Consider the following 25024-nt stretch of genomic DNA (forward strand, 5'->3'; position numbering starts at 1 on the left):
CATTTTTGAGTTGGCGTTTTATAATACTCCCTTCATTTTAAAATATAGTGCGTCCATACTTTTTGAGGTTCACTTTGACCATAAATTTAACCAACGAGACCAACTGCGACGGAAGAAAAAAATATATAATTAAAAACTTATTTCGAATACGAATTCACTGGGCAAAGGCCGCGTGCGCTCCGGGGATGGTGGTGGCGAGGCGCTTCTCCTCCACCGCGCGGCCACCGTTTCGCCAGAGGAGGGACGCCAGGATGCGTTGGATTGGATCGGGCGCCCGGCCTCGGAGGCGGGCGGAGGAAGCGCTCATCGGCATCGTCCCGGTGTCCCTGCCGGCCAGTCCCGGCCCCCTGTGTTCGGCGGCCCGTCGCTGCTTGCTCGGGCGCTGACTAGTCTGGGGCGGGGCGGATCTGGGGCTACCTTCCCAGATCCGGCCGGTGTTGGCTGGGCCGCCAGGTGGGGTCAACCGGGGAGGTGGTGTTGCTGGGTGGTGGAGGCGGGAGTGGTGGAGGCTGGTGGCGGTGGATGTTGTTGGTGGTGCTTGGTGGACTGCTGCGTCGGTTTTCGATCTCCCCGCCTTTGCTCAGTGCTATGGCGTTTCGGATCTGGTCTCTGGCAGGTGCACGGTGGCGTGCGTGGGGCGTGTTGGTGCTTCTGATGTTTGGCTGCAGCCCGGGACCATGGTCGTTCCTGGCCTCGGGCAGCGCTCCTCTGCTCCTTGCCGGCATGGTGCTCGGTTAGGTTCGGCGGCTCGCGCTGCGTCCGGTGGCCCTGTGTTCAGACGGCCATTGGTGGTTCCAGTGCCTAGTGCTGATGTTTGGCCGTATGCCGTCCGTGGGGTGTGGTTGGCTGCGATGATTCATGTGCTTCTTTGTCTCGGAGGGGCCCGATGGTGGTGGTGGTCAGCTGTCGTCTTGCTGTAAGTATGTGCTCAAACTCCGGGTGAGAACTTTGCATCGACTATGTCGATGTCGGCGGCAATGGTGTCTGTGGACATCGTTTTCCTCGTAGGAGGTGTCGTTGTGGAGCTCCAGCACCTGCAGTACTTTGTTTTGTGGTATCCGGGGTGAAAACCTAAGATCTGGCTTGTCGGGATCGAATGACGGTCTTGTGTCCTTGTCGGCACTACCTCCCTGGAGGCGTCATCTTGGAGACCCAAACGGCTGCTTCTGTGCCTGCTTGTGGTTGAGGGTGCAGGGTTTGGTGGTGGTGGTGGTGGTGTGGCCAAGTTGGGAACAGTCGGAGGGTCCAATGGTGGTGGTGGTGCGACTGGCTTCGAGTCAACAGTGGTTGTTTGGTGGTGTTCTGTGGGGTTTGGTGACGGCGCCTTTGGCAAATATTAGATGCAACAAATTATTAGATGCAACAAATAATAATAATAATAATAATAATAATAAATTACTTATGCAAAAAAACTTACTTATGGCGCACCTTTGCATGGTGCGCCATTGCTATCAAAAAAAGATTACTTATGGCGCACCGCTCTGGGGTGCGCCATTGCTAATTCGACTGATCCCTTCGTCCCTCCCTCGCCAGATCCACTTTGATCCCCCCTCGCCACACCCTCACGCGCGCCCCCTCCTTCCGCCGCCCGGCCGACGCCATAGCCGCGCCACCATGCTCACCCTCTCGCCCTCTCCCCCGCTCGCCTTCTTCGCCAGATCACGAGCCTCGTCGCCGTGTTAGTCGCGGCCATCGCCGTCCCCACACCTCGGCGGCAAGTCCACGAGCTCCGCTTCGTCCTCCCCGACCCCGGCCTCGAGCTCGTCTTCGCTGCATCGCCCTCGTCTTCCCCCTCGGGCACCGCCACCCTCTGCTGCTACTAAGCTCTCGTCGGCCTCCTTGTGCCACCCGGTGAGCTTCCCCTCTCCCCATGCTGCTCTCCTCTTCCACCTGGTGCACCGTCGAGGTTTCCAATTGAAACATGTTCAACAATTGAAACAAGTTCAGAAATGTACAGTCTTAGCTAAAGTAATTCAAATGTTTGGGCTTGAACTTGGAGTAGAAAATCTACTGTAAATTCAGATGGTTACTGGATTCAGTTTGAGTTTGCTACTGTACATTGTTATTCACAGTAATCTTCAGTTTTTCCTCTTCAGTTTGCTACTGCATTCGAGCAAGATCTATAGGCTTCCTTGCAGATTAACTGAAGCAAGATCTATAGACTTTTCTTAAACTTGTAAATGCACGCCTTATTACTGTCCTAGTACATTGCATTGACTGTTCCAACCAAGGTAGTATGGGTGACATCTGTACCTAAGTCTGCTTTGAAATATTCAGCTAACAACTAAGTTTGATAATTGGTGGTGTCTGGCTAGCTAGTACCCCAAATAACTATTCTGCTCTTAGTTCCATGTTACTGAAGGTGTGTTGTTTATTTAAATATAAACAACAGAAACCAACAGAATTTGAAATTCAAGTGCTCCTGAAGTGTTCCAGGATTCTGGTTTTTTGACTTGGGGATCTGTTGTTTCTAAATAAACCAGCAGAAATCAAATGCCATTGTTATTCATTAAAAAAACTAATTATTAATGAACAAGAGGAAACAAAATTTTATGTTATGTTTCATGAACTAAATAGTCCTACCTTTGAAAATATTTAGCTCAGCTTGGAGTATTACATTGTAAATCACAGTGCTATTTTGTTGTAAGGGAAAAGTATATTTAGATCACATCAATTTGTAGTTTGTGTTTTTATTTGTTCCTGATTTGAGGTTGTGGCTTTGGCATTGTTCTGCTCCTTACATCTATCACTATCGTATATGTCAAACTTGAGATCAAGCAAATAACTATTCTGGATACTCCTGTTTACTTCATGCTGAGAACTTCAGCTTTTTCAAGTTGCTGGACTATATGTTCATTGGTACTACTTGTGATGCTGCTCCTGTACTACTTGGGCATTTTGTCAACTTGTGATGCTGCTGCTGTACCCCGAGAGGCCCTTGAGTTTGCCGGAATGTCGATTAACTTCCGTTCCAGCAAATTCGGGTACTCCATATGTCCTATTTTCAGAAAAGGTCATGCCGAAATTTTCCATGAATTTTAGCATGACTTTGCTAAAAATAGGACATATGGGGTACTTGCGACTAATGCATGGGCCGTGGTATCTTAGTACTTAGTTAAGTAGGATCAACTGCCCCGCCATTCTTGTTGCATTAAACCATAGGTGGCAATAGAGCCAAGTGATTAGGCCCAACTTAGAATTCTCGTTAGCATCGATAAACCCTAGATGATAAACCCAACATAGGTGGCAATAGAGCCAAGTGATTAGTGCCAAGTGATTAGGCCCAACCTAGGGTGCCTCGGCATCGATAAACCCTAAGTGATGAAAACTTAACTTGGCTTCTATAGGGTGCCTCGGTGTCGATGAGAACCTAAATGATGTACGCTTAGGCTTTTAGGGTGCCTCGGCGTCGACAAAACCTAAATGATGAAAGCTTAGGCTTTTAGGATGCCTCGACGTCGACAAACCCTAAATGATAAAACCTTGGCTTTTAGGGTGCCTCGGTGTTGATAAGAACCTAAATGATGAAAGCTTGGGCTTTTAGGGTGCCTCAGCGTTGACAAACCCTAAATGATAAAAGCTTAGCTTTTAGGATGCCTCGGTGTCGAAAAACCCTAAATGATGTAGTTTTGAATTATGAACGTAGGATATGTCGTCATCATCATCGGACAACGAAAGTCTCCCGGGAGAGTGCGACTGGTGCCACGACGATCGAGGTCTGTGCGACATGCCTCACCTGGACGATGATCGGCGCTTCAGCATTAAGCTCGAGGAGACCTTCGAAGTTGAAACGGTACACAACGACGACAAGTGTTATTTTCATAATTAAGCATGACTTCAACTATTTCAACGTGTAATTTTCATCTTTTACAATTCGAGTATAGCTTATCCCATGCCATGCAAGACGCTATGTCTTGGAGAGGATGGATTTTGAAGACCGTGAAATTTCTGAAACAAAGAAAATTCACCTAAGGACTCATCACGATGTGTACTTTGAAGTAAATCTATATAATTCTGAGAGCGTAACCCATTTTGGTTGCAAAAATTGGGAAGCATTTTGCAAGATGTATGGTTTTGATGAGGGTATGCTTATCACCATGGATCTTGGTAATCCTGACATCAACCAAGACAATATGGACATTTGGGTCCTTGTTGATACGCCTCCAGTTCTACCGCTATGTGAGTTTCTCAAACATAGTTATTAGCTAATTTATATTGTTTATTTCAAAATAGTTGACAGCTTATTTCCATTGACAGCTTATTTTTATTGTTCAAAGAATGTGCGGGAGATGGTAGACAAAACCCACTACACCGATGGCTCCGAATTAACAACTTACAAGGAGAAAAATCATCTGGTCGGATTTTGTACTGACATTGAGAATTACAATATCCACAATCAAACTCCTCAACATTATGGTAAATACGTGCCACTAGTGCATGTGTTCAACTACGTAACTACCATGGAGATACCCTGGTAAGATTTTTACTATTACGACATCTGTGCATCTTTTGCATACTTCTAAAACTAGTACATCATTGCTAACTATGAAGTTATTACTTTGTTTTTCAACAGATAATCCCAGAGAATTGTGTGCCTCATATGATGTATCAGAAAGGTAGTCTTAATGTTTTGAACATACAGTCAGGTCATCCTACGAATCTCAACTGTCCATACGAGATTTCTAAAATAAGTGGAGACATGAAAATCAAAGGATGGAAAAAATGTATGGACAGTCGTAAGGAGCTTCTTAGAAGCAAAAGGAAGCGAAGCGCAAGAATTGGAGACAGGATGTTCTCCATTCTCCATAATGGAGAGTCAGGGTCTATATTGTTTTATGTTATTTTAGCTTAAATAGGGTATTTAGGTCCTACCTAATACTGATGATCATGTGCTAAGAACAATTAAGTATGGTTGGTTCGATGACTATCAAGATGATGATCGTATGACTTGTTATGAATAACGAGTAGAAGTTGTATGATGATGATTAGTAGGACTTGTTAGGATTAGTATTACTTCCGACAAACTCGATACTCGCGATCTCGAGACTTGTAATGTTTTATCTTTGTTCGATCTTTTGAATTCGGAGACTAATATGATGAATTGTATTCGGAGACTAATCTTCTATTGTATACGATGAATCTGCTGTTGTTGTGTGCTACTGTCTATATTCTGTCAAATAATATATTTTGTAACCTGTGCAAAAATCAGAAAAGTAAAAAAAAACCTAATATTCATACTAATGGCGCATCACTACAGAGTGCGCCATTACTATGCCAAGTATACTAATGGCGCATCCATCCGCAGTGCGCCATTAGTGTGCCAAAGCACATGGTTAAATATGGCCCCTGGGAGGCATACTAATGGCGCATGGTGTTATATACTAATGGCACATTGGGTGGTGCGCCATTAGTAATAAATACTAGTGGCGTGATACTAATGGCGCACCAGTGATGCGCCATTAGTAGGCAAAATTGGTGCGCCATTAGTAGGCCTTTTCCTAGTAGTGTCCCTTGGCGGCCGATGTATTGCGGCGAGCGTCGTGCTCTTGGTGATGTCTTGGTTCATCTTTGCTCTTTGATGACGCTAGATGCCTCCCCAAATTGTTAATCGTTCCGATCTCCCGTGGCGGGGCACGCAGTCAAGGTTCGTGCTTTTCGCACTCGTTGGTTGTGGTTGCTCCTGAGTTGTGCCGTGGGGCTCGGTATGCACGCAATTTGGTGCGTTAGGTTTCTCGCAAAGTCTCAGTATTGTGATCCTCGACAACACCCCATAACTACTTGTGTCTGCCGTGGTGATGGTCCTTTTAGTCTGCTAGCTAGGTCCCGCCCTTGTTGGGTGTCTTGTTCTTCTCTTCTCCTTGTAACCTTGTTGAACGGTTTTTGGCCCGGTTTCCCTTATAAACGGGTCAACTTGTTTTAGGTTTTCAATCCGGTTTCCCTGATAAACTGGATCACTCTCCTGGCATATTGACCACTTTGAGTAATATATTCAGGTGGATGGACTCCTCCCCCGATGATTCTCAACAAAAAAAAATTGCTCCCGCCGCCATCTGTCTTGGTAGTTAAATTTTACTGTCAAAATTAAAACAAGGAGATAAAGAAAGCACTACATTATGGAATGGAGGGAGTACTGTACTTACTTGTGAGACGTGAACGTACGTCGTGGGGTTGTATGTGCACGCATGATGGCGGGAGTGTTTGTGTTTTGTTTTGTTTTACTTGGACATGCATGCTTGATAAATCTGAGAGGACAGACTAGCTACATACAAATTGGGTGGGCATACACACACACACACGAGCTGTTAGTTAAACTAACCAACACACACACACACACACAGAGAGAGGGCATGGGTGGCCGCGAACTAGCTAGCTAGCGGCAGAGGTGGTGATAATGGTGAAGGGACACCGGCCGGAAATTTGGAAAGGGAAAGGGGGTGTGGCAATGATGTTTGCCGGGGCAAACGGGACAGACAAAATAAAAACACCCCGATGGCCCTGCGTGCTCTTGTCATCCATCCCGCAAAAAAGGATTAACGGCTAGTGGTGACACGCTTCATGGACGTGTTTCACGGACACGGATATGAGAGCCGATCATCCAATTTTATATGTTAAATGTCTGCCTTTATTAACTTAAAAAATAGCATTTTTCATTGAGCTCCCGCCAAATAGTAGAGCTCGGCTATATGTAACCTTCCGCCAAATATGTCAAATAGCTTTTCGTAAAAAACTGCATGATGCCTAAAAAAACTATGTGAATAAGTTTTTTGTTTGACGGAAGGCATAGTGCTTATAGCTTGCTTCCGCCAAATCTTGTACTACTCAGTTTCATAATGTAAAATGTTTTTTTACAGTAGTGTAGTCAAAGAACGTCATATATTATGGGAAGGAGGGAATAGCATTTAACGGCAAAAAGAGAGGGAAAACAATAGTGAAACAAATTGATCAGTGGCAAACTTCAAAGATGCTATCTATCAAACGCCTAATCATCTTCCACAAAACACAAATAGTAGTGCTTCCGCAGCAACAATCTTCTGTCATCCAGACGAAGCGGGAGATGGGTATGGGGTGGCTTTTGATTCGTCATGTGGATCTCTAGACTCCCAGCAAACTCCGGCGGATTTGATTCCGGTTTGCGAAAAAACAAACAAGCGGACATGTCCGTGGACAAATACGGGTCTGCGTTGGATGGCGAAGTGTGTGCAGACAATTCTATCCTGAACGTTCACGAGCTATTTGAGGGTCTGCGTTGGAGATGCCTTAAGAAAACAATACTATGATCTAGTCAGTTCTATCCCGAACGTTCATCATGCAAATTATTAGTTAAATAGCCTGGAAAATGTTTAGTCCTGCTCATATGGAGGCTCACGAGTTTTTAAAACTGATTAAAGGCTCATATATAGCTAGAGATAGAGAGTGTGTATTGTTGCTCCATGCAGTACTATAGCATGTGTTGAAAAGCGCCATAGTTAGTTAACTGTGCCATGTAGTAATTACTTTTTTTTCAAAAAGGGAGGACTCTCCGGCCTTTGCATCAGAACGATGCATACGGCCATCTTATTAAAGCAAATAAATAGGTTCCAATAAGGTCTCAAAGTCTCCAAACGAAAAGTAAAGAATAGCTCACACAGAGTCAAAAAGGGCTAGAAGACAAACTAGCCAAATAAAGGACGCCACAACCGGCTGGCAAAAGAGAGATAGGTAAACTAGCCAACTGATTGAAGATATTCCGAGCTACCATCTCCTAGCGGATAGATCCAGTAACCAAACGCTCCATGGCCTCCGTCGGAGTGAGTAACGACCACGTACGGATCAACGCCGTGGCTCTGAAAATAACCTGCAAAAAATGAATGCGTGTTGTCCTGTTAAAAACCAAATCATTTTTGCAATTTCAGAGCGCCCACAACAAGGCGCATACTCCTACACAAATATGTTTCTCTAATTCGGGCTCTATCCCGTTAAGCCACGTTTCAAATAACGTGTTGATAGAACTCGGTGGAGTAATATTAAAAGTAATATATACCGTCCTCCATAATGCTTTGGCTAGCGGGCAATCAAGAAAAAGGTGCTCAGAAACTACACCTGGTAGGTCATGTCCAATTACGCTTTGTCAAGTTGTCCTTAATTAAAATAACTTGTTTATGGACAAACCACATAAACACTTTGATTTTCAAAGGGATTTTGACAGCCCAAACATGTTTGGACCTAGGAATCGAGCTTGAATTGATAACATCAACATACATTGATTTAACTGTAAATACTCAGACCTAGTAAGCTTCCAGCGTAATTCATTGGGTTGCTGAGAAAGCTGAACCTCCATCAGTCTACTTACTAGATGTAGCCATTCTTCCCAACGATTGCCCACTAACACCCTTCTGAACAGAATATTATGGGGGATATATTGAAGTACCGTTGCAACAAAAACCTCACGTCGTTGAACGATACGATACAAGGACGGGTATTGAATGGCTAAGGGTGTCTCTCCGAGCCAAGTATCCTCCCAGAATCGCGTACTAGCACCGTTACCAACAATAAACTTCGTTCTATTAAACATGGAAAGTTTGACTTTCATAAGCCATTTCCAAAAAGGTGAATCAGTCGGCCTTACTGTCACCTGAGACAAAGTTTTGGTTTGAAGATACTTGGTACGTAGGATTTGCGCCCAAGTGGCGTCAGTCCCACTGGATAACTTCCACAACCACTTGCTGAGAAGACATCTGTTCTTAACTTCAAGATTCTCAATACCAAGACCCCCTTGGTTTTTGGGTCTATAGATGATATCCCATTTGGCTAAACGGTATTTTCTTTTTATTTCATCACCCTGCCAAAAGAATCGTGATCGATAAAAGTCCAGTCTTTTCCTAACTCCAACTGGGACTTCGAAGAATGACAAAAGAAACATAGGCATACTCGTGAGAACCGAATTTATCATAATTAATCGGCCTCCGTATGACATGAGCTTGCCCTTCCAGCAACTCAGTTTCTTTTCAAATCGGTCCTCGATGCACTTCCATTCTCTGTTTGTCAACTTACGATGGTGGATTGGCATTCCTAAGTAGGTGAAAGGTAAAGCCCCCAAATCGCACCCAAACAATTGTCTATATGCCTCTTTTTCGTCATTGGCTCTACCAAAGCAGAACAACTCGCTTTTGTGAAAGTTAATCTTTAACCCGGTCAATTGTTCAAATAAGCATAACACCAGCTTCATATTTCTCGCTTTGGCCAAGTCATGCTCCATAAAGATGATTGTATCATCGGCGTACTGAAGGATGGACACACCTCCGTCAACGAGATGAGGTACCAGGCCACCCATTTGACCAGCCTCCTTAGCCCTTCCTATCAAAATTGCCAACATATCAACTACAATGTTGAACAGGATAGGGGACATCGGATCCCCTTGTCTCAGGCCCTTATGTGTCTGGAAATAATGACCTATCTCGTCATTCACTTTAATTCCAACACTCCCTTTTTGCGTATAGGATTCAACTTGGCGGCGCCAGACTTCATCAAAACCTTTCATACGCAATGCCTGTAGTAGGAATGGCCATTTTACTTTATCGTACACTTTCTCGAAATCCACCTTAAAAACAACTCCATCCAATTTTTTCGAGTGAATTTCATGGAGCGTTTCATGAAGGACCACCATCCCTTCTAGGATGTTTCTATTCGGCATGAAAGCAGTTTGGGAATGCTGCACCACAGAATGCGCAATCTGTGTGAGCCGATTAGTCCCAACCTTGGTGAAAATTTTGAAACTAACATTGAGAAGGCAGATCGGCCTGAACTGCTCGATTCTCACATCATCCGTTTTCTTAGGAAGCAATGTTATTGTTCCAAAATTTAAGTGAAATAGCTGAAGCTGTCTAGAGAAAAGATCATGGAACATTGGTAGTAGATCCCCCTTAATAATGTGCGTTGTAAAACTCCGCCGGAAATCCATCAGGCCCCGGAGCCTTATTATTTTTCATCTACGCTATAGCATCAAACACCTCCTTCTCCGAGAACGGTGCAACCAAAGTCTCATTATCATTAGTAGTTAGTTGAGGCACATCCTCAATCCTAGACTCATCGAGGGACACCCAACTATCCTCCGGAGGTCCAAATAACTGCTTATAATACTCTGTGATGTAAAGTTTCAGGTTATCCTGACTTACAATAGTTCCTTCATCTTGTTCAAGCTGAAAGATTCTCTTCTTTCTATGCTTGCCATTAGCAATCAAGTGAAAAAATTGAGTGTTTGCGTCCCCCTGGACCACTCTGCGGACCTTAGCCCACAACGCCCACTTCAATTCTTCTTCGCGGAGAAGTTCTTTCAACCTCATCTCCGCATCTAGTTTATCCCGTAGCTCTGCGGCTTGCAAAATCATGGATTCGGCTTTTATATCTAGGGATTGAATCAGAGAAAGGAGCCTCTCCTTTTCAATCTTATAAATCCAACTAAGGCGTTTAGCCCATCCCCGTAGGAAACTTCTCAAATGCCTAATCTTATTCTGCCAACGCTTGACAGAAGTCGAACCTCCTGCATCCTTAGCCCATTCCCTGGCAATCAGATCCAAGAAACCTTCTCGTTCAAACCATGCTAGCTCGAACAAAAATGTGTTTTTGTTTCCCACGTGATTTGGCTCACCAGAGTCCACGAATAGAGGTGTGAGATCCGAAATTCCACGCAAGAGAGTCTGAACCGTTACGAGAGGGAACTTCTGTTCCCACTCGACACTCGCGAGGACTCGATCAAGCTTCTAAAACGTCGGGTTTGGCAACGCATTAGCCCAGGTAAATTTTCTACCCGACAGCTCTATGTCTCTCAGATCCAAGCTTTCAATAATGGTATTGAACATAAACGACCATCTGCCGTCAAAATTATCATTATTCTTTTTCTCTCTCCTCCTAATGATGTTGAAGTCACCCCCAACTAAAATTGGGAGCTGCTCGGATCTGCAGATTTGAACAAGGTCTGCCAAAAACTCCGGTTTAAGTTCGGGTTGTGCGGCAGCATAAACCGCCACCAGAGCCCAGTTAAACCCATCAGCTTTGGACCTGACCCGAAACTTAACCGCGAAGTCACCCATCACTACACTTCGGAGTTTCAGTGAATCGCATCTCACTCCAAGCAAGATCCCACCTGATCTTCCTCGCGGAGGAAGGCAATGCCAATCAAAATCGACACCACCCGATAAAGTGTTGAGAAACTGGGGCGCAAAGTTATCCCTCCCAGTTTCGGAGAGAGCAATAAAATCTAATCTATGCTCAAGAGACGCCTCAGCAAGAAACCTTCTTTTAGCCAAGTCCTTCAGACCTCTGTTATTCCAAAAGATTCTTTTCATATTTCATCATGAAATTTTTTGGCAATCCGAATCCTAGAACTCCTACGAACCGCAGAAACGGGATAAATCTTCCGCTTCCACTTACGTTTGGGTTTACTTTGGTCCTCCATCCGGTCCTCATAACCGGGCTCAGTGGGTCTAGCTACTACATCCTCTAGAGTTACATCCTCTTCCTCAGATTCAGGAGTGGATGGTGCAAGATCCGCACAAAAATTATCGAGCACTCTGACCCCCTCGCATTAATCTCTGCATCATTCATGAGTTTTACCGCTTCTAGGTTTCGAATTGTTTCTAAAGCGCGTTCCGCTTCCAAATCTAGGAGATCATTAACTGAGTTGGAAATTTCACTATTAGTACTTCCTAGCGAAACTCCTAATTGGTTGGTATTATTAATAATCTCCTCATTAAAAAATGCAGGATAGAATTAGACACGTTGACAGACATACCCGTAGTGACCTCAATGTCACGAAGCTTGGCCGCCCTCATAGCGCACCTCTGCTGCATGTCATCAACCTCCGGATACTCCTGGATACTAGAACTCATCCGTCGCCCCACAGATACCGGGTCTGGGATCCCACCAAAAGCAATGACCTCCTCCCGAGAAACCGGAGGAAGCGGCGGTGGGCACCCAAGCCCCACAGACCAGTGTCTCATATCGAAGCTCTGGGCCGCCGGTAAACTAGGAGAGGGAAGCGCGGGCGCCGCTTGCCTGAGCACTCCCCCACCCCACCCCTCTGGCCAGAGGGCGTCGCCGTCCTGACTGCCGAAGGAGAAGGGGGGAGCGAGGCCATCTGCCCCAGACCCCCACCCTGCGCCATTGGAGATGTGGCCACTCTAGCTGCTGCCGGAGAAGAGGGATCCGGGGCCACCTGCCCCGGACGGCCTCCCCCCTGGCCGGCCATCGTCAGCGTCGTCGGCGCCAGGATAAGAGGAGATAAGGTCGAGGCCACCTGCCCCGGACTCCCCCCCCAGGCACAACCTCCACAGCAACCGTCATCTCCCGAAACTCGACCACTGGGAGAACGGGGGGAAGCGAAGCCACCTGAGGCGCCACCTCCCACCCCCCCCCCCCCCCCCCGAAGTTGGCTGAAACGACCCAAACCGCGGAGAACTCATAGGCATCGAGGAAGCTGGTGCCGGCTCTACCCCGGGTCCGTCCCCAGGCAACTGAGCAACAGGTCCCGATCCGTTGGACCTCTCTCGTCCAGCCTCATCAGTCGGTGCCCCTCTAGCACCCGTGCTGTCATCACCCTCGTGCATATCCACATCAGTCCCATTAATCGCCTCAGCAAACAGATGTGCATCCTCAAACTCAATCTCAAGAGGAAACACCTCTCCCCTATAAGTCCAGTTGACCACATCAGGGACGAACTCAATGTCCAGAACGCTCACTAGAAGTCGATCCACCCCATGGGCGCAGGTAAAAGCCATATCCACTTTCTCAGTTTTTCCAACCATAATACCCAGACTAGCCACAACTCGAGCATCCGTCAAAGGCTCAGAGGGAGCCCCGGAAAACCGTAACCAAACCTGAGTAAGGGGCTTTCCCTTATGCTCCACCTTCTTCCACTCATGAAATTCCAGAATGCATTTAGTGCCAGGAACTCTGCACAACCCAAAGCTCAGCAATCTCTGCAAATCATCCACAGTTGGAAAGTCAACCCTGAACACATTGTTCTCAATACTGACAAGTTCCCACTAGAAGTCACTTGGAGCCAGTTCCTGAAGTCTCTGCACAATCTAAGCCTACGAAACCTCTCCCTGGGTAGCTTTCACAATTCCAGTGGTCAAACTCAGCATCTCCACCGGAATCTCTCTCGCAGCCGGGGATTCAAAGAACATCAACTCAGCACAATATACTCCATACGTTGTAAGAGCCGGAACCTGATCACGCAGAAGAGGGCAACCCCCCGTGGCATGTGCTGGCTTACCACACGAATCGCACAACTCCGCCACGGACTCAGCAATGAAGTGACCCTTCTCACCACATCGATAGCATAGCATCTTCTCCTTCTTACGCGCCCACTTGGACGCTCTCTCTGAATCAGTCCTGTCGCCTGCCTCAGTTGAAACTCCCGTCCCAGGAACCTCCACGTTGGCCAGTGCCGTCACGACCTCCATCGCCTGGCTAGGTAGCTCAGTCGTCTGAACAGGACCGACTGCATGACAGAAGCCTCATGGCCAACAACGGTCAGTGGCGGAGGCTGTCTGCGGTACCGACCACGACCACCACGGTGTCCACGGTAGCCACCTCTCTGCCGGTAGTCTGGGCCTGAAGCTCCCTCGATAAAACCACCCGGAGGACCGAGAAAAGGTCTCTCAGCAGAACCATCACTCTGCCAGGCAAGACCGCGACCACCTCCCGTAGATGACGATCCACGGTGTTGGCCATCCCTATAAGCATCATAACCATCATCCCCCCACTATCCTCGGGGCTGATCATAAGACTCTCCAGCAACCGCGTTCTGCCTCGTCTGCGTTGGGCCCGAGCGTTTTTGTGTCGGCCTCGTAACGAAGTTAGGCGGCGGCGCGGGACGAGGCTGAACGCCGGCAGTGGCCTGGACAGCCGGCCTTGGGCCATTGGTCGAAGCATGCGCCGGAGGCCTCGGCGGAGCAGCACCGCGGCCCACAGCCGCAGTTGTCGGTGGCCTCGGCGGAGCAACTCCGCGCCCCACAGCCGAAGGTAGCACTGTAGCCAGAGCCGATGGCCTGGGTCCCTGACCGCCACGCCCGACAGTCGGCGACGCCCCCACAGCCAGCGCCAGTCACGGGCCAGGCGGGGTCCCACGGCCTGCAGCGACCGCGGGTCTCAGCCCCGGCGGTGCGCCACGACCTATCGGCAGCACCGTCCGCTGCCCTTGTTGCCCGCCACCACGGCCAGCCGGCGCCGCCTCGGCACCCGCAGGAAGCTTGGGATCGGCCGATGGATTGTTCCCCCGCCCAGCCATAGAGAGAGGAGGAATACGAGCGGCACGTCCAGGTCCGCACCGAGGGAAGCCGGGCACCGCAGTTCGCTTCCTTACCCTAGGCGGCGGCAGAGAAGAGCGATCGCTCCGATCGTAATTCCTGCATGGCCCGATATGCACATAGGTAGAGACCATATTTTCCTGGGCCACATACCCATTGAAAATCGGTCCACTAAGCCCCTCCTCAGCTCCCCCATGTTGGGCCTCATACCCACGCACGGGCTCACAGCCGGCCCGCTCATCCACAGCTCCATCACGGCCCAAGATGGCATTCAAACGTGCAGTCCTAGCCGCCCGGATCCCAGTCGCCGTGCTGGTCTCCGGCGCCGGCGGCGCTGCCTCCGATCTCCCCTTCCTCTTCTTTTTCTTACTAACAACACGAGTCCATGCATCTTGCATGAAGAAATCTGACAAAGTTAATGGTTGGATGCATACCTTAGGTAGAGGCCCTTTCCAAGGCCGGATCGCAGTCGCCACCGTCCTCTGGGAATACTCCGGCGAACAACCTCCACCTTATCCTCGGGATGCATCCCAATCCGCGCCGGATCATCGCCCGGACAATGTCGTCAACCAACGTGGCCACCTCCTCTTCCGAGTACCCAGGGCTGAACGCCTCGCAGATCACGTCGGAGGGCGTTTCTTTTGGATCTTTGGCTGCAACCGAGTGACGATCCTCGACCTCCTCTTCTTCGTCATCAACAAGCACCCAAAACCTTCCTCCAATCCGTGGATTCGGTCTCGTGATTTGATGCTCCGAAGTGGTTAGATCCTGCGTTTTGATTTTCGGCCAAAAAAAACGAATTTCGGCCGAATTTCGGCCGTTTCGCTAGGGCCCGATATATGGGCCTATCGGCCGAATAATTTGGCCCAGTTTGAATTTTTTTTGCCCGGCCCAGCTTCCAGAGCCTTCCAACTAAGACAAAAGCACGAAACCCCAATCGGCCAACCCTAGAATCGCTCGTTGCTTGTCCCTCCTCCCGTGTGCGGCGCCGCCGCTGCGCACAGGACAGCGAGCGCTTCCACCCCATCTCCTCGCCCTCGTCCACTTCTCCGGCCAAGCCGCTCACTTCTCCTCGCCCTCGTCCACTTCTCCGGCCAAGCCGCTCACTTCCACCACTTCTCCTCGCCCTCGTCCACTCCTCTCGACCTCACGAGTCCTCACCAGATCTGAAGCTCGTAGGCAGCAGGGCTCCCTAGGTAATCCCCATCTTCCTCCCCCTCTTGGCAGAACTTTCTTCCATGATTTGTTTTGGGTCGCTATTGCATATGATCTAGCTTCTGAACTTGCAATGTTTGAGTGCTGCTATAGTTGATCTTCTGAATGTTTGCAAGTGATGGCTGTCCGTACTGTTCATTTCAACAGAATAGCATTGCATCCCTATGTACAAAATGCATTTTTCCAACAGAATAGCACTGCATCCCTATGTACTGTTCATCTTCTGAATGTTTTTATTCCAGGCTTGCAATGAGAGCTATCTTCGAAAGTTGTTATCTGGAGCTGATTAGTTGTCGTTCCTATAGCTTTCACAGATTCATCAAGTTTTTCAAATTAAATCCCTGCACACTCAAATGACGAAAGCTTGGTTTTATCATATCTTTAAACTAACTAATTTAGGAAATCTTGCTAATCCAGGCGAAGATATGAATTCTTGGATGAGCTGCCAGATGCCAGCAATAGTTAATTAATTATATGTTCTTTTGTTATTCTGGTACTGATTACTTTTCATTGTCGTAGATCTCTGTTCATAGTATTTTTTTATCCATGTTGTCAAGCGTGTCAGTAGGTCGAGTAGCGGAGGGCAAGGTGGATTTATCAGTAGCCATATACTCCCTTCTCTTATGTCTGTGTGGACAATATTGTCGGAATTTACCAAGATTTATCGTCTCACATATTTATCCTAATGAACTGTATCTATGTCGGTGGGCAAGGCATGAATAATATGTAGTATGTATCTAGGCGTGGATGAGTGTTAGAGTGTGGGTGTGGTTGGAGCCACTAAGCTGTAGTTCGATTTAACTGTAAACGATGGAGGGTTTCTTGTACCCTTTCTCTTTCTATATAGATGATACACATGCTATGCGTATTTGAGAAAAAAAAACTGTATCTATGAAATTTTACTTTCGGAGAAACCTCTCAAAGTTTTACATGGGGGCCTAAGATTGTTTCCTGTCCTTTGCTTCTCCAAGACTGCAGCATGGTGCTCGGCGGCTGCGGCAACGGAGCTGATGGAGCACGATCCGACCAGTTCAACGGAGGCAGTAGCACGGGGCAGCGGCAGCAGCATGGAGGGCGTCCGCTTGACTGGGAAGGTACAGATGTTGAAATGATGCTTGTGTGCAACATTAAAGTTTTTTCTCCAGAACAGATTAGTTTCAACAGAAAAGTAGATGTTGACTGATGATTAATTTCAATGGTCAGTGGTACCATTAAGTGGTGGTTCTAGAACTAAGCATCATTGTATCTTTCTCAAGAATAGATTACAGTTTGTGACTTGTCTGTTTGTCAAACTAGAGCATCGAGTTGTATATAAATTACTTATTCCTTAGTATCTGAACTAGAGCATTGGGCTGTACTGTTTTTGTTTATTATTAATATGAGGACACCCTAGTAAGCGACGGTTGCTTCCTTAGTTACCTACTCTTCATAACTGACCGATGTCCTTTTGTCACTTGATTTTCAGGTGATGGAACTGCAAATAGGAGTGGAAGCGGCAACCATGATGCAGGTGCAAGTGGTTCCCAAAGCTCTTGGAAAGTTTAGAGTATTTGGATCTCTCTTTCATATTTCTATATAGTAAGGCATATATCTTGATCTTATTGGTGCACATTTCTAGAGTATTTGCTTGGTATGCTGCCAGATTACTATGCTTTGCTTGTTCACACGATGCAAATGGAATATTGTTAGGTTCAATTAAAGTGATGTTGTTTGTAACTTTGCAATGCAGGAATTAAAGATAATAACTTATATGATCCTTGGAACCATACATGGCCGTATTCTGGGGGTTTTCATTGTATGTACTGTGGCCTAAAGCACAAAGGTGGAGGTGCAACCCGTGCCAAGGAGCACCTTGGTTGGATTGTAGGTAACGTGAGGAGCTGCCTAAATGTGCCAAGAAATGTGAGAGATGCAACGAGGGAGTGCCGGGATGAATCGAAGAGGAAGAAAAGAGAGAAACAAAATAGCAGGCTGAGAATTGAAAGAAATATTATGGAAGGGCTGTATCAACAAGGAGGGGTGATTAACATAATAGATGATGATGAAGAAGAAATTCAGATGAATATTAGAGAGGCATTGCGTGACCCGAATGTCTCCCGCAGAGTTGATAGGAGGATTGGCAAGGGGAGTGTGGGTGACGTGCGAGTTGCTGTTGGCAAAAGGAGTATCACCGCATATTTTGACAAGCAATTATGCAGCAACAAAGTATCTATGCAGCCCAAGATCAGTAGTGCTTTGGATCCTAATTCGAGAGATGCACTTGGCCTAGCTTGGTCCAAGTTTTTTCATGCCAATGATATTGCTGGACGTAAAGCTGACTGTCCATACTTCCAAGCTGCTTTGAAGATCACTCAACAATTAGGGCCTACTCCTATACCAACCGCGAAGGAGATTGATGGAAAATATTTGGATGCAAACTATGATGAAGCAACTTCGTTTCTTCAGAAATTCAAACAAGATTGGAAAAACTTCGGTGTGACCCTTATGTGTGACTCTTGGACTGGTCCAACAGGAATGAGTCTCATAAACTTCATGGTGTATTGCAATACACGAATGTTCTTCCTCAATACTATTGATGCATCCGGTCAGACTCAGAATTCAGGTTACTTCCTCCTCTTCTTCGCGTTTTACATTCTTCTTGAATACTTAGAGTTGTCCTAGAATTGTCTTATGTTCATGAAAATATTTGCTTTGTTCTAGTTAGGTATATACATATGTTTTTGCAATACTTTTCTTGAATAGTTGGATCTGTCCTAGAATTGTTTTATGTTCCTAATGCTTTGTTCTAAGTAGGTATATATGCATTCTACATATGTTCTTACAATACATGCTTCTTGAATACTTGGATCTGTCCTAGAATTGTTTTATGTTCTTAAAATACATGCTTTGTTCTAATTAGGTATATGCATCTTACATAATTTTGCAGACTTTATCTATAGAGAGATTGAGAAGGTTGTAGAAGAGATAGGCCATGAACATATAGTTCAAATAGTAACAGATAATGGGTCCAATTATAAGAAAGCTTGCAAAACCCTTATAGAAGAACCAAAGTACTCTCATATTGTTTGGCAACCATGTGCTGCTCACACCGTCAATCTTATGTTAAAAGATATAGCCAAATTTCCTGAGGTTGATGTGATAGTCAAGAGTGCCAAGACAATCTGTAGGTTCTTGCATAAGCACAATAATCTACATGATAACATGAAGAAGAACATAGGTGGTGAACTAATTAGACCAAATGCCACCCGGTTTGGGACTGTCTTCATGTTCCTTGAGAGTTACCATTTGAAGAAAGATAAATTTAGGGAGTGGATGGTTTCTCAGGATTGGAAAGAGTGTCAGTGGAGATATGAGCCTGGATACGTGTTTTCTGAAGAATGTTTGTCTAGTAATCTTTGGTGGAATGCACTAGAGTGGGTACTAGGTTCGTTAAGGCCACTTTATAAGGCCATGAGGTATGCTGATACGCAGAAACAATGCACTCTTTCTGGCTTCAAAAAAAGTATGATGCTCGCTATACAACGGATGGAAGCACATCTAGGCCCTACATCAAGGTTGTACCTTAGTTTCATGCGCAAGGTGGGCAAGAGGATAGATGCAATGGAAGAAGATACGTTTATGGTTGCAGCTGCCGTCCTTGATCCATATACACATTACAGCCTCAACCTTTGCAACCATACAAATTATGCTACTGCACTAACAGATGCGATAGCGAAGATATTAGATCCAAAGAGTGCTCTTTCAGCCATTGATGAAGTTAGTAAGTTTAGGGAGTGCCAAGGAAGGTTTGGGACCAGATTAGCACAAGAAGCTGCGGCGAGAATGGAGCCAAGTAAGTCGTGGTCTTTTGGTTTTAGAATTTCCATTTCCTTTTGTTTTGTAATTCTGAAAATTTCATTGGTGATATCTTGCAGCCCAATGGTGGTTTCAATTTGGAGGGGATGTTCCTGCATTGCAGAAGTGTGCAATGAGAATTTGCTCACAATGTGTCTCATCTAGTGGGTGTGAGAGGAACTGGAGCGCCTTTGCTTTGGTGCACACAAAGCAAAGAAATCGCCTTTTATATGACAAGCTCCACAAGCTAGTTTCTGTCCGCTACAACCTAAAGGTATAAACCAACTCAAATTTACTTTGTACCTTGTATTGTCCTTGTGTCATATAATTTACTTGGTTTACTATCCAAACCTTGAAGATACGTGCTGAAGAAGATCAAGAGAAAGAGAGAGATATAGATAAAGAGGTTGATCCAAGTGCATTGCTGATAGATACAACAATGTTCGATGAGACAAATCCAATAATGGAGTGGCTGAATGAGGATGAAGAGGATCCAATTTTGGATGGAGCCGATGCGGCCAGTGCTGTTTTTGAGAAAATAAGGCGCCTCAACTCAAGCAGGAAGGATTCTTATGTTGGTACAAAGGCTAATAAGAAGAAAAGAAAGAGGAATCATGATGAGGAGAATGAGTATGTCGAAACTGACAGTGAGAATGACGACAACGAGAATGAATATGTTGATAATGAGAGTGAGGATGATGATGGGGTGAGTGAGGATGATGAGGATGATCAACAAGATCAGCAAGAAACACAAATGCAAGTGGAAGAAGAGACACAAGTACAAGTTGAAAAGGAGACACAAGCAAGCATTGGCAATTTGGAGACTCGTAGATCTGGACGACTAGTTAGGAAGAAGACCAAGGAAATCAACAGCCTCTACTCGTAGATTTGGTAAGTCTCTTCTTTTCGGTGTTTCTTCTTCATGATGATTACTTTGAAAAATCTAGCTTGATGCATATGTTTGAAGCGGTTGATCTTTAAATAGCTTGATGTACATTGCTTTCTTATTCTGGTGCTCTAATGTGTATGCTCACCGTGTAATGATCAGTGCGCTTGTTCTAATTGCTACTTGTCAATTATCATGTAGTATTGTTGTAATTTCTACTTATCTTCTTGTATGGCTGTTGTAATTGCTACTTATCACCTACTAGTGCTGTTCCAATTGCTACCACTCACCTACTAGTGCTGTTCTAATTGCTACTTGTCTCTTAGTGCTATTCTAGTTGCTACTTATCATGTAGTGTTGTTCTAAATGCTACTTATCACTTGTATTTGTCTTTTAAATGGTACCTAGCTGGAGCTTGGAGCTAGCTGGAGCTTGGAGAATGATGCTAGTTGGAGGCTTGGAGCATGGAAGCTGGAGCTAGTGATGATTTCTTTTGGAGTTGTTGTTCGTTGTGATGCTTTGATGGTTGCCTTTTGCTGTTCGGTGTGATGCTTTGATGGCTGTCTTTTGGAGATGTTTCTACGTGAAGTCCTTTAAATTCCTAGAGTTGGTTGTACTGAAGTATTTAAACTTTGAACTATGATGTGATGGTTGTGGACTGTAAGTTTAGAACTAATGTGATGGTTGTGGACTGTAAGTTTATATTGGACTGACGCTCTTATTTTAATCCCTAGAGCTAATTTGCTAAACATTATATGATTACTCCTGATGGCTGTTGGGCTGCTATGCTTTTGCTTTGCTTTTTCAAATTTATGTGAATGTTTGGTCAAATTTCGGCCGAATTTCGGCCAAATTTCGGTCAATTTTTGTCTGAAAATTCAAAATTTGATTTCGTAATTTCGTCCGAAATTTTGCCGAAATTTTTGAAATGACCGAAATTCGGCCATTTCGTTCAGGGCCGAAAAAAATGGCAAACCGAAAATCAAAACGCAGGTTAGATCGACTATCTCGATCTGCTCCTCCCCGCCAGAAGAAACCTGCAAGCTATCCAGCACAAGAATTTCAAAGACATCAATATGCAAACGCATACCTGCTTGAATCATCTCACCAGCATTCAGGTACCGCCCGGCCAAAATGTCGTGTTCTTCATCCCTCACCGTCGTCCAACTTGAGCACGGATGCATCTACACGAAACCATCCCGCCAGATCTCCATCCTCCGGTCATCTTGAAACGAATTCTCCAACGCACTTCATCGGACGGATTGGCGAACGGATCGTGATCCAGATCCGAGTCAGACTCGGAGGCAGCATAGCCTGGCGGCCGTGGCAGCGCCGGAGACGACGAGAAGGCAGCCGGAACCACGCCCCCAAGCGCCGGCTTGATCAGCGGAGGCGATGCCGGCGGCGGCGGCACGACCACCACCCTCTCTCCATCCCCCTCACGTGCCTGCGTGATTAGCGGAGATGATTCCGGCGGCGGCGCCCGCTCCCGCAGCTCCTCAGCAGACTCCTCGTTCACCGTGGTCGGCGGCGCGGGCGGTGGCTCCGGCATCGGCGGCTCGGTCGCCTCGGTCGCCTCAGCCGCGGCAGTCATCTCCCGCATCTCCTCAGTAATTACCTATATAGTAGTAGTACACATAGTTAGGTTGCTGTCATGCCATCCTTTTGCGTTCGTCGGTAGATGGGTGAAGCGTTCGAGTGGCCTAGATAGACTGAACTGAACATGCTTAGAAGAAGGCAGGCGCTGATGTTTCATTCGCATGGCATTCAGACAAAACTTTGGGGCTATATACATTGATATAGCTCACAGGTGGAGACACTGGTTTGATAGTGACCACACGAACATAAAGATGACAAGATGATAAGGGATTAGATAGCGATCTGGGATCTGTTTTCTTAGCTCAATTTTGGAGGGCTATATAGTTCACAGGTGGAGACACTGGTTTGATAGTGACCGCACGAACATAAAGATGACAAGACGATAAGGGAACTAGCTAGTAGATTAGATAACTAGCTTAGAGGATGCTTGGATTCAAGGGACTATTTTTAGTAGTCTGACTAAAAATAATTTTTTTTAGAGGCTAAAGTTCCAAGCACCCCTGACTAAAGACAGGCTAGGACTAGTCTTGAGGCTAAAAATTTTTAGTCATAGGAAACCTACTAAAATATGTATTAGCCCTCTCTCTTCTCATTTAATGCCTCTCCTTTAACACATGCGAGTTCTGGATTGGAGGGTTTGGAGGATAATAAATGCTCAATAACTTGATTTTATTCTCTTTAGTATTTGGATCCAAGCATAGGTGAGGCTAGCAAGTTTTAGTCCCACTACTTTTAGTCATGGGACTAAAACGTATCCAAACACCCTCTTATAATTAGCTCCATTCCAAGATGAAAATGGTTGGTCCAATCTACAGTACGTATCAATCATGCACGCATCCAATCAGGGCCGGCCCTGAGGGGGGGCAGGGGGGCGGCCGCCCCGGGCCCCCCAAATCCAGGGGCCCCCTTTGACCTGGTATGCCTTACGCAGCAGCAGGTCAGATCACGTCGTAGTTTTCCTGTTTTCATCGTTGCGATCCATCCATCCCTCCTCTCGCTGAGATATTGGGCCTGGCCCAATGCATGGGCGGCATGACCAATCCTGCCGAGGCCCTAGCGCACAATGCCCTCGTCTCCTTTTGTTCCGTCGTGGATGCCCATCGCGCGCCGCCAATGCCAAACTTCAGGACCCAATCGCGGCTAGGCCATCGCAGTCGATGCAAGGAAGGGGGATGAGGAGCACATATGTACGCTGGTCTTCAGGCCCTTGTAAGTATAGCTTCGCTCTTTTTTGATCGAATCTTGTGGGACTGTATGGATTTTCAGATTTGTCCCCTTCCTTGCGCTCGATCGAAAGAAATAGTCACCATGAGCAGGATTTAAGTTTGGCATCCAAAAATTAGGGTTTGTGGTGTTACTGTTCAATTTAGAGAAATTATGAGTATGGGCTGATGTCTACTGAAGCAGGATTGACCACTAAGTTACGTCAAATTCTGTAGGAGACTTGTCGATCAATTTATGGTTTTGTGGTGATTCTGCAAAATCCCTTTTCTCAAAAACATTCAAATAGTTCCTTCCTTTTAGAAAAAAATTCAACATAATCTCCAGGATCAAAGTTGATAGAAAATAATGCCTTTTGGATCTGGAGATGATTTCTAGTAATATACTGAATCTTCCGCTCATCAGTTTTCTCATATAGTTTATGACATTTAACTCATTATCCATGTTATCCCTAGAGCTTAGAAGATGGTTTGAATGCTTCAAGAACAATTTCTTTTATCAAGGACATGTATAAGGAGGCACTTGAATGATGGCCGAGATATGCTAAGAAGCATGAACATCTTTTAAATAGCTATATAGTGAGTAGAAACGGTGTGAGGTTTGTAAATTTCCAAGGGAGCTTAAATAGTTTGGTAACTTAAAAAAATTATTGAATGAGATTTACATTGGTACCATAGTAAATATAATTGCATCGACCAATGTGAGAGGTAAACTTTAAGGCAAAATGCAAATTATTTGATTTTTGCATGCATTTTACTATACTGTTAATTAATAATATTCACACATACATATATTGAATATTACTGTGATGTTTATATTGAGGGCCCCCTGATTCTAGTCTCGCCCCGGGCCCCATAAATCTCAGGACCGGCCCTGCATCCAATCCAAGGCACACGCACAAAGTAGGCGTAGGCACATCGTCGTCCAGATTCATTCACCATCATTAGACATAAAATGATTCCGGAAGAGAAGAATTAAGGTTGAGACAATTAGGTGCCAACCGAGTGAACGGTCCCAACTGATGCTCAAATTAAATCCTGACCCAACCAACCATCCAACCTCACACAACTATATACGCATATGTACATGTGCGTCTTTATCGGGAAAAAAATGTACATGTGCGTGCATGCACGGTAATATATGACCCAAACTGGCAGCCAACACCACCCACAACCGCCGTTCGAACCGCATGTGCGGGTGACGGGATGACATGCGTGACATAAGCCATTTAACCCACGATCTGATGCTTGAATAATATGTAAGCTCAATATAAATTAACAATACTCATCCTGAGGGGTTAACGTCGTGGGGCATATGATAGCGAAATTGTTGGTTTGTTTTATCTGGACATGCATGCATGATGAATTGGAGAGGACGGGCTAGCTACAATTTGGGCGGGCACACACAACACACGACGCACCAGCTGTTAGTTAACTAACCAACACACAGAGAGAGTTTGAGAGATAGACATGGGTGGTAGCTAAAGCACACACGATGACACGACACGGCAAGCTACAGGAATTTGCTATCTAGCTTGTGGTGTTGGCCGCCTGGCCGGAGCTAGCTTAGCGGTGATGATTGAGAAGGGACACCCGCCGGAAATTTGGGAAGGGAAAGGGAAACCAGCCACGGGGAAGGCAGGCAATGATGTGTGCCGGGGAAAACAGGACAGACTATACACCCTCTGATGGAATGGCCGGCCAATGAGATCGCCCACTGCGTGCTCTCGTGCCCTTGTCCTCCATCGTGCAAAAAGGGTTAACGGCTAGTGGTGGTGCTAATTACCAGCGCTCCATCCGTCTGATCCGAGTTTCAGTCCGTCTCGAGGACTGCATGCCGGTGAAAATGCATTCATGGCCTGGTTGCTTTGCTTTCTTCGGTCGCTCATGGCCGGCCGTGACGCCGCCACCGGCCCGCTCTATCTAATTAAGGGCATTTCCAAGAGCTTTCACCCATCAAATGACGTTATTTTTGTTGGCGG

At 46.1% G+C, this 25024-nt stretch overlaps 1 protein-coding gene across 3 annotated transcripts; it reads left to right on the forward strand.

Annotated features, from left to right (window-relative positions):
- The first annotated feature begins 15216 nt into the window (after positions 1–15216).
- LOC123069641 (uncharacterized) lies at positions 15217–21009 on the forward strand. 3 transcript variants are annotated; one of them, XM_044492553.1, is made up of 8 exons: positions 15217–15484; positions 16475–16597; positions 16969–17043; positions 17233–18105; positions 18430–19335; positions 19418–19611; positions 19696–20228; positions 20632–21009. In XM_044492553.1, the coding sequence occupies exons 2-7, from the start codon at positions 16483–16485 to the stop codon at positions 20221–20223; spliced, it is 2691 nt and encodes an 896-aa protein (XP_044348488.1). In that variant the 5' UTR covers positions 15217–15484; positions 16475–16482; the 3' UTR covers positions 20224–20228; positions 20632–21009. The 3 variants fall into 3 exon arrangements, with proteins under 3 accessions (XP_044348488.1, XP_044348494.1, XP_044348502.1); XM_044492559.1 differs by having other exon boundaries at positions 20649–21009; XM_044492567.1 differs by having other exon boundaries at positions 16969–17013.
- Positions 21010–25024: the final 4015 nt, after the last annotated feature.

This window comes from Triticum aestivum, chromosome 1A (genome assembly GCF_018294505.1).
Source record: "Triticum aestivum cultivar Chinese Spring chromosome 1A, IWGSC CS RefSeq v2.1, whole genome shotgun sequence".
Taxonomy (NCBI): domain Eukaryota; kingdom Viridiplantae; phylum Streptophyta; class Magnoliopsida; order Poales; family Poaceae; genus Triticum; species Triticum aestivum.

Bases quoted from the DNA above. Each gene is read 5' to 3' on its own strand.
- LOC123069641 (XM_044492553.1), top strand. From the start codon at position 16,483: ATGGTGCTCGGCGGCTGCGGCAACGGAGCTGATGGAGCACGATCCGAC. The intron at 18,106-18,429 runs GTTACTTCCTCC...ATAATTTTGCAG, and splicing joins CGGTCAGACTCAGAATTCAG to ACTTTATCTATAGAGAGATT. The intron at 19,336-19,417 runs GTAAGTCGTGGT...GATATCTTGCAG, and splicing joins TGCGGCGAGAATGGAGCCAA to CCCAATGGTGGTTTCAATTT.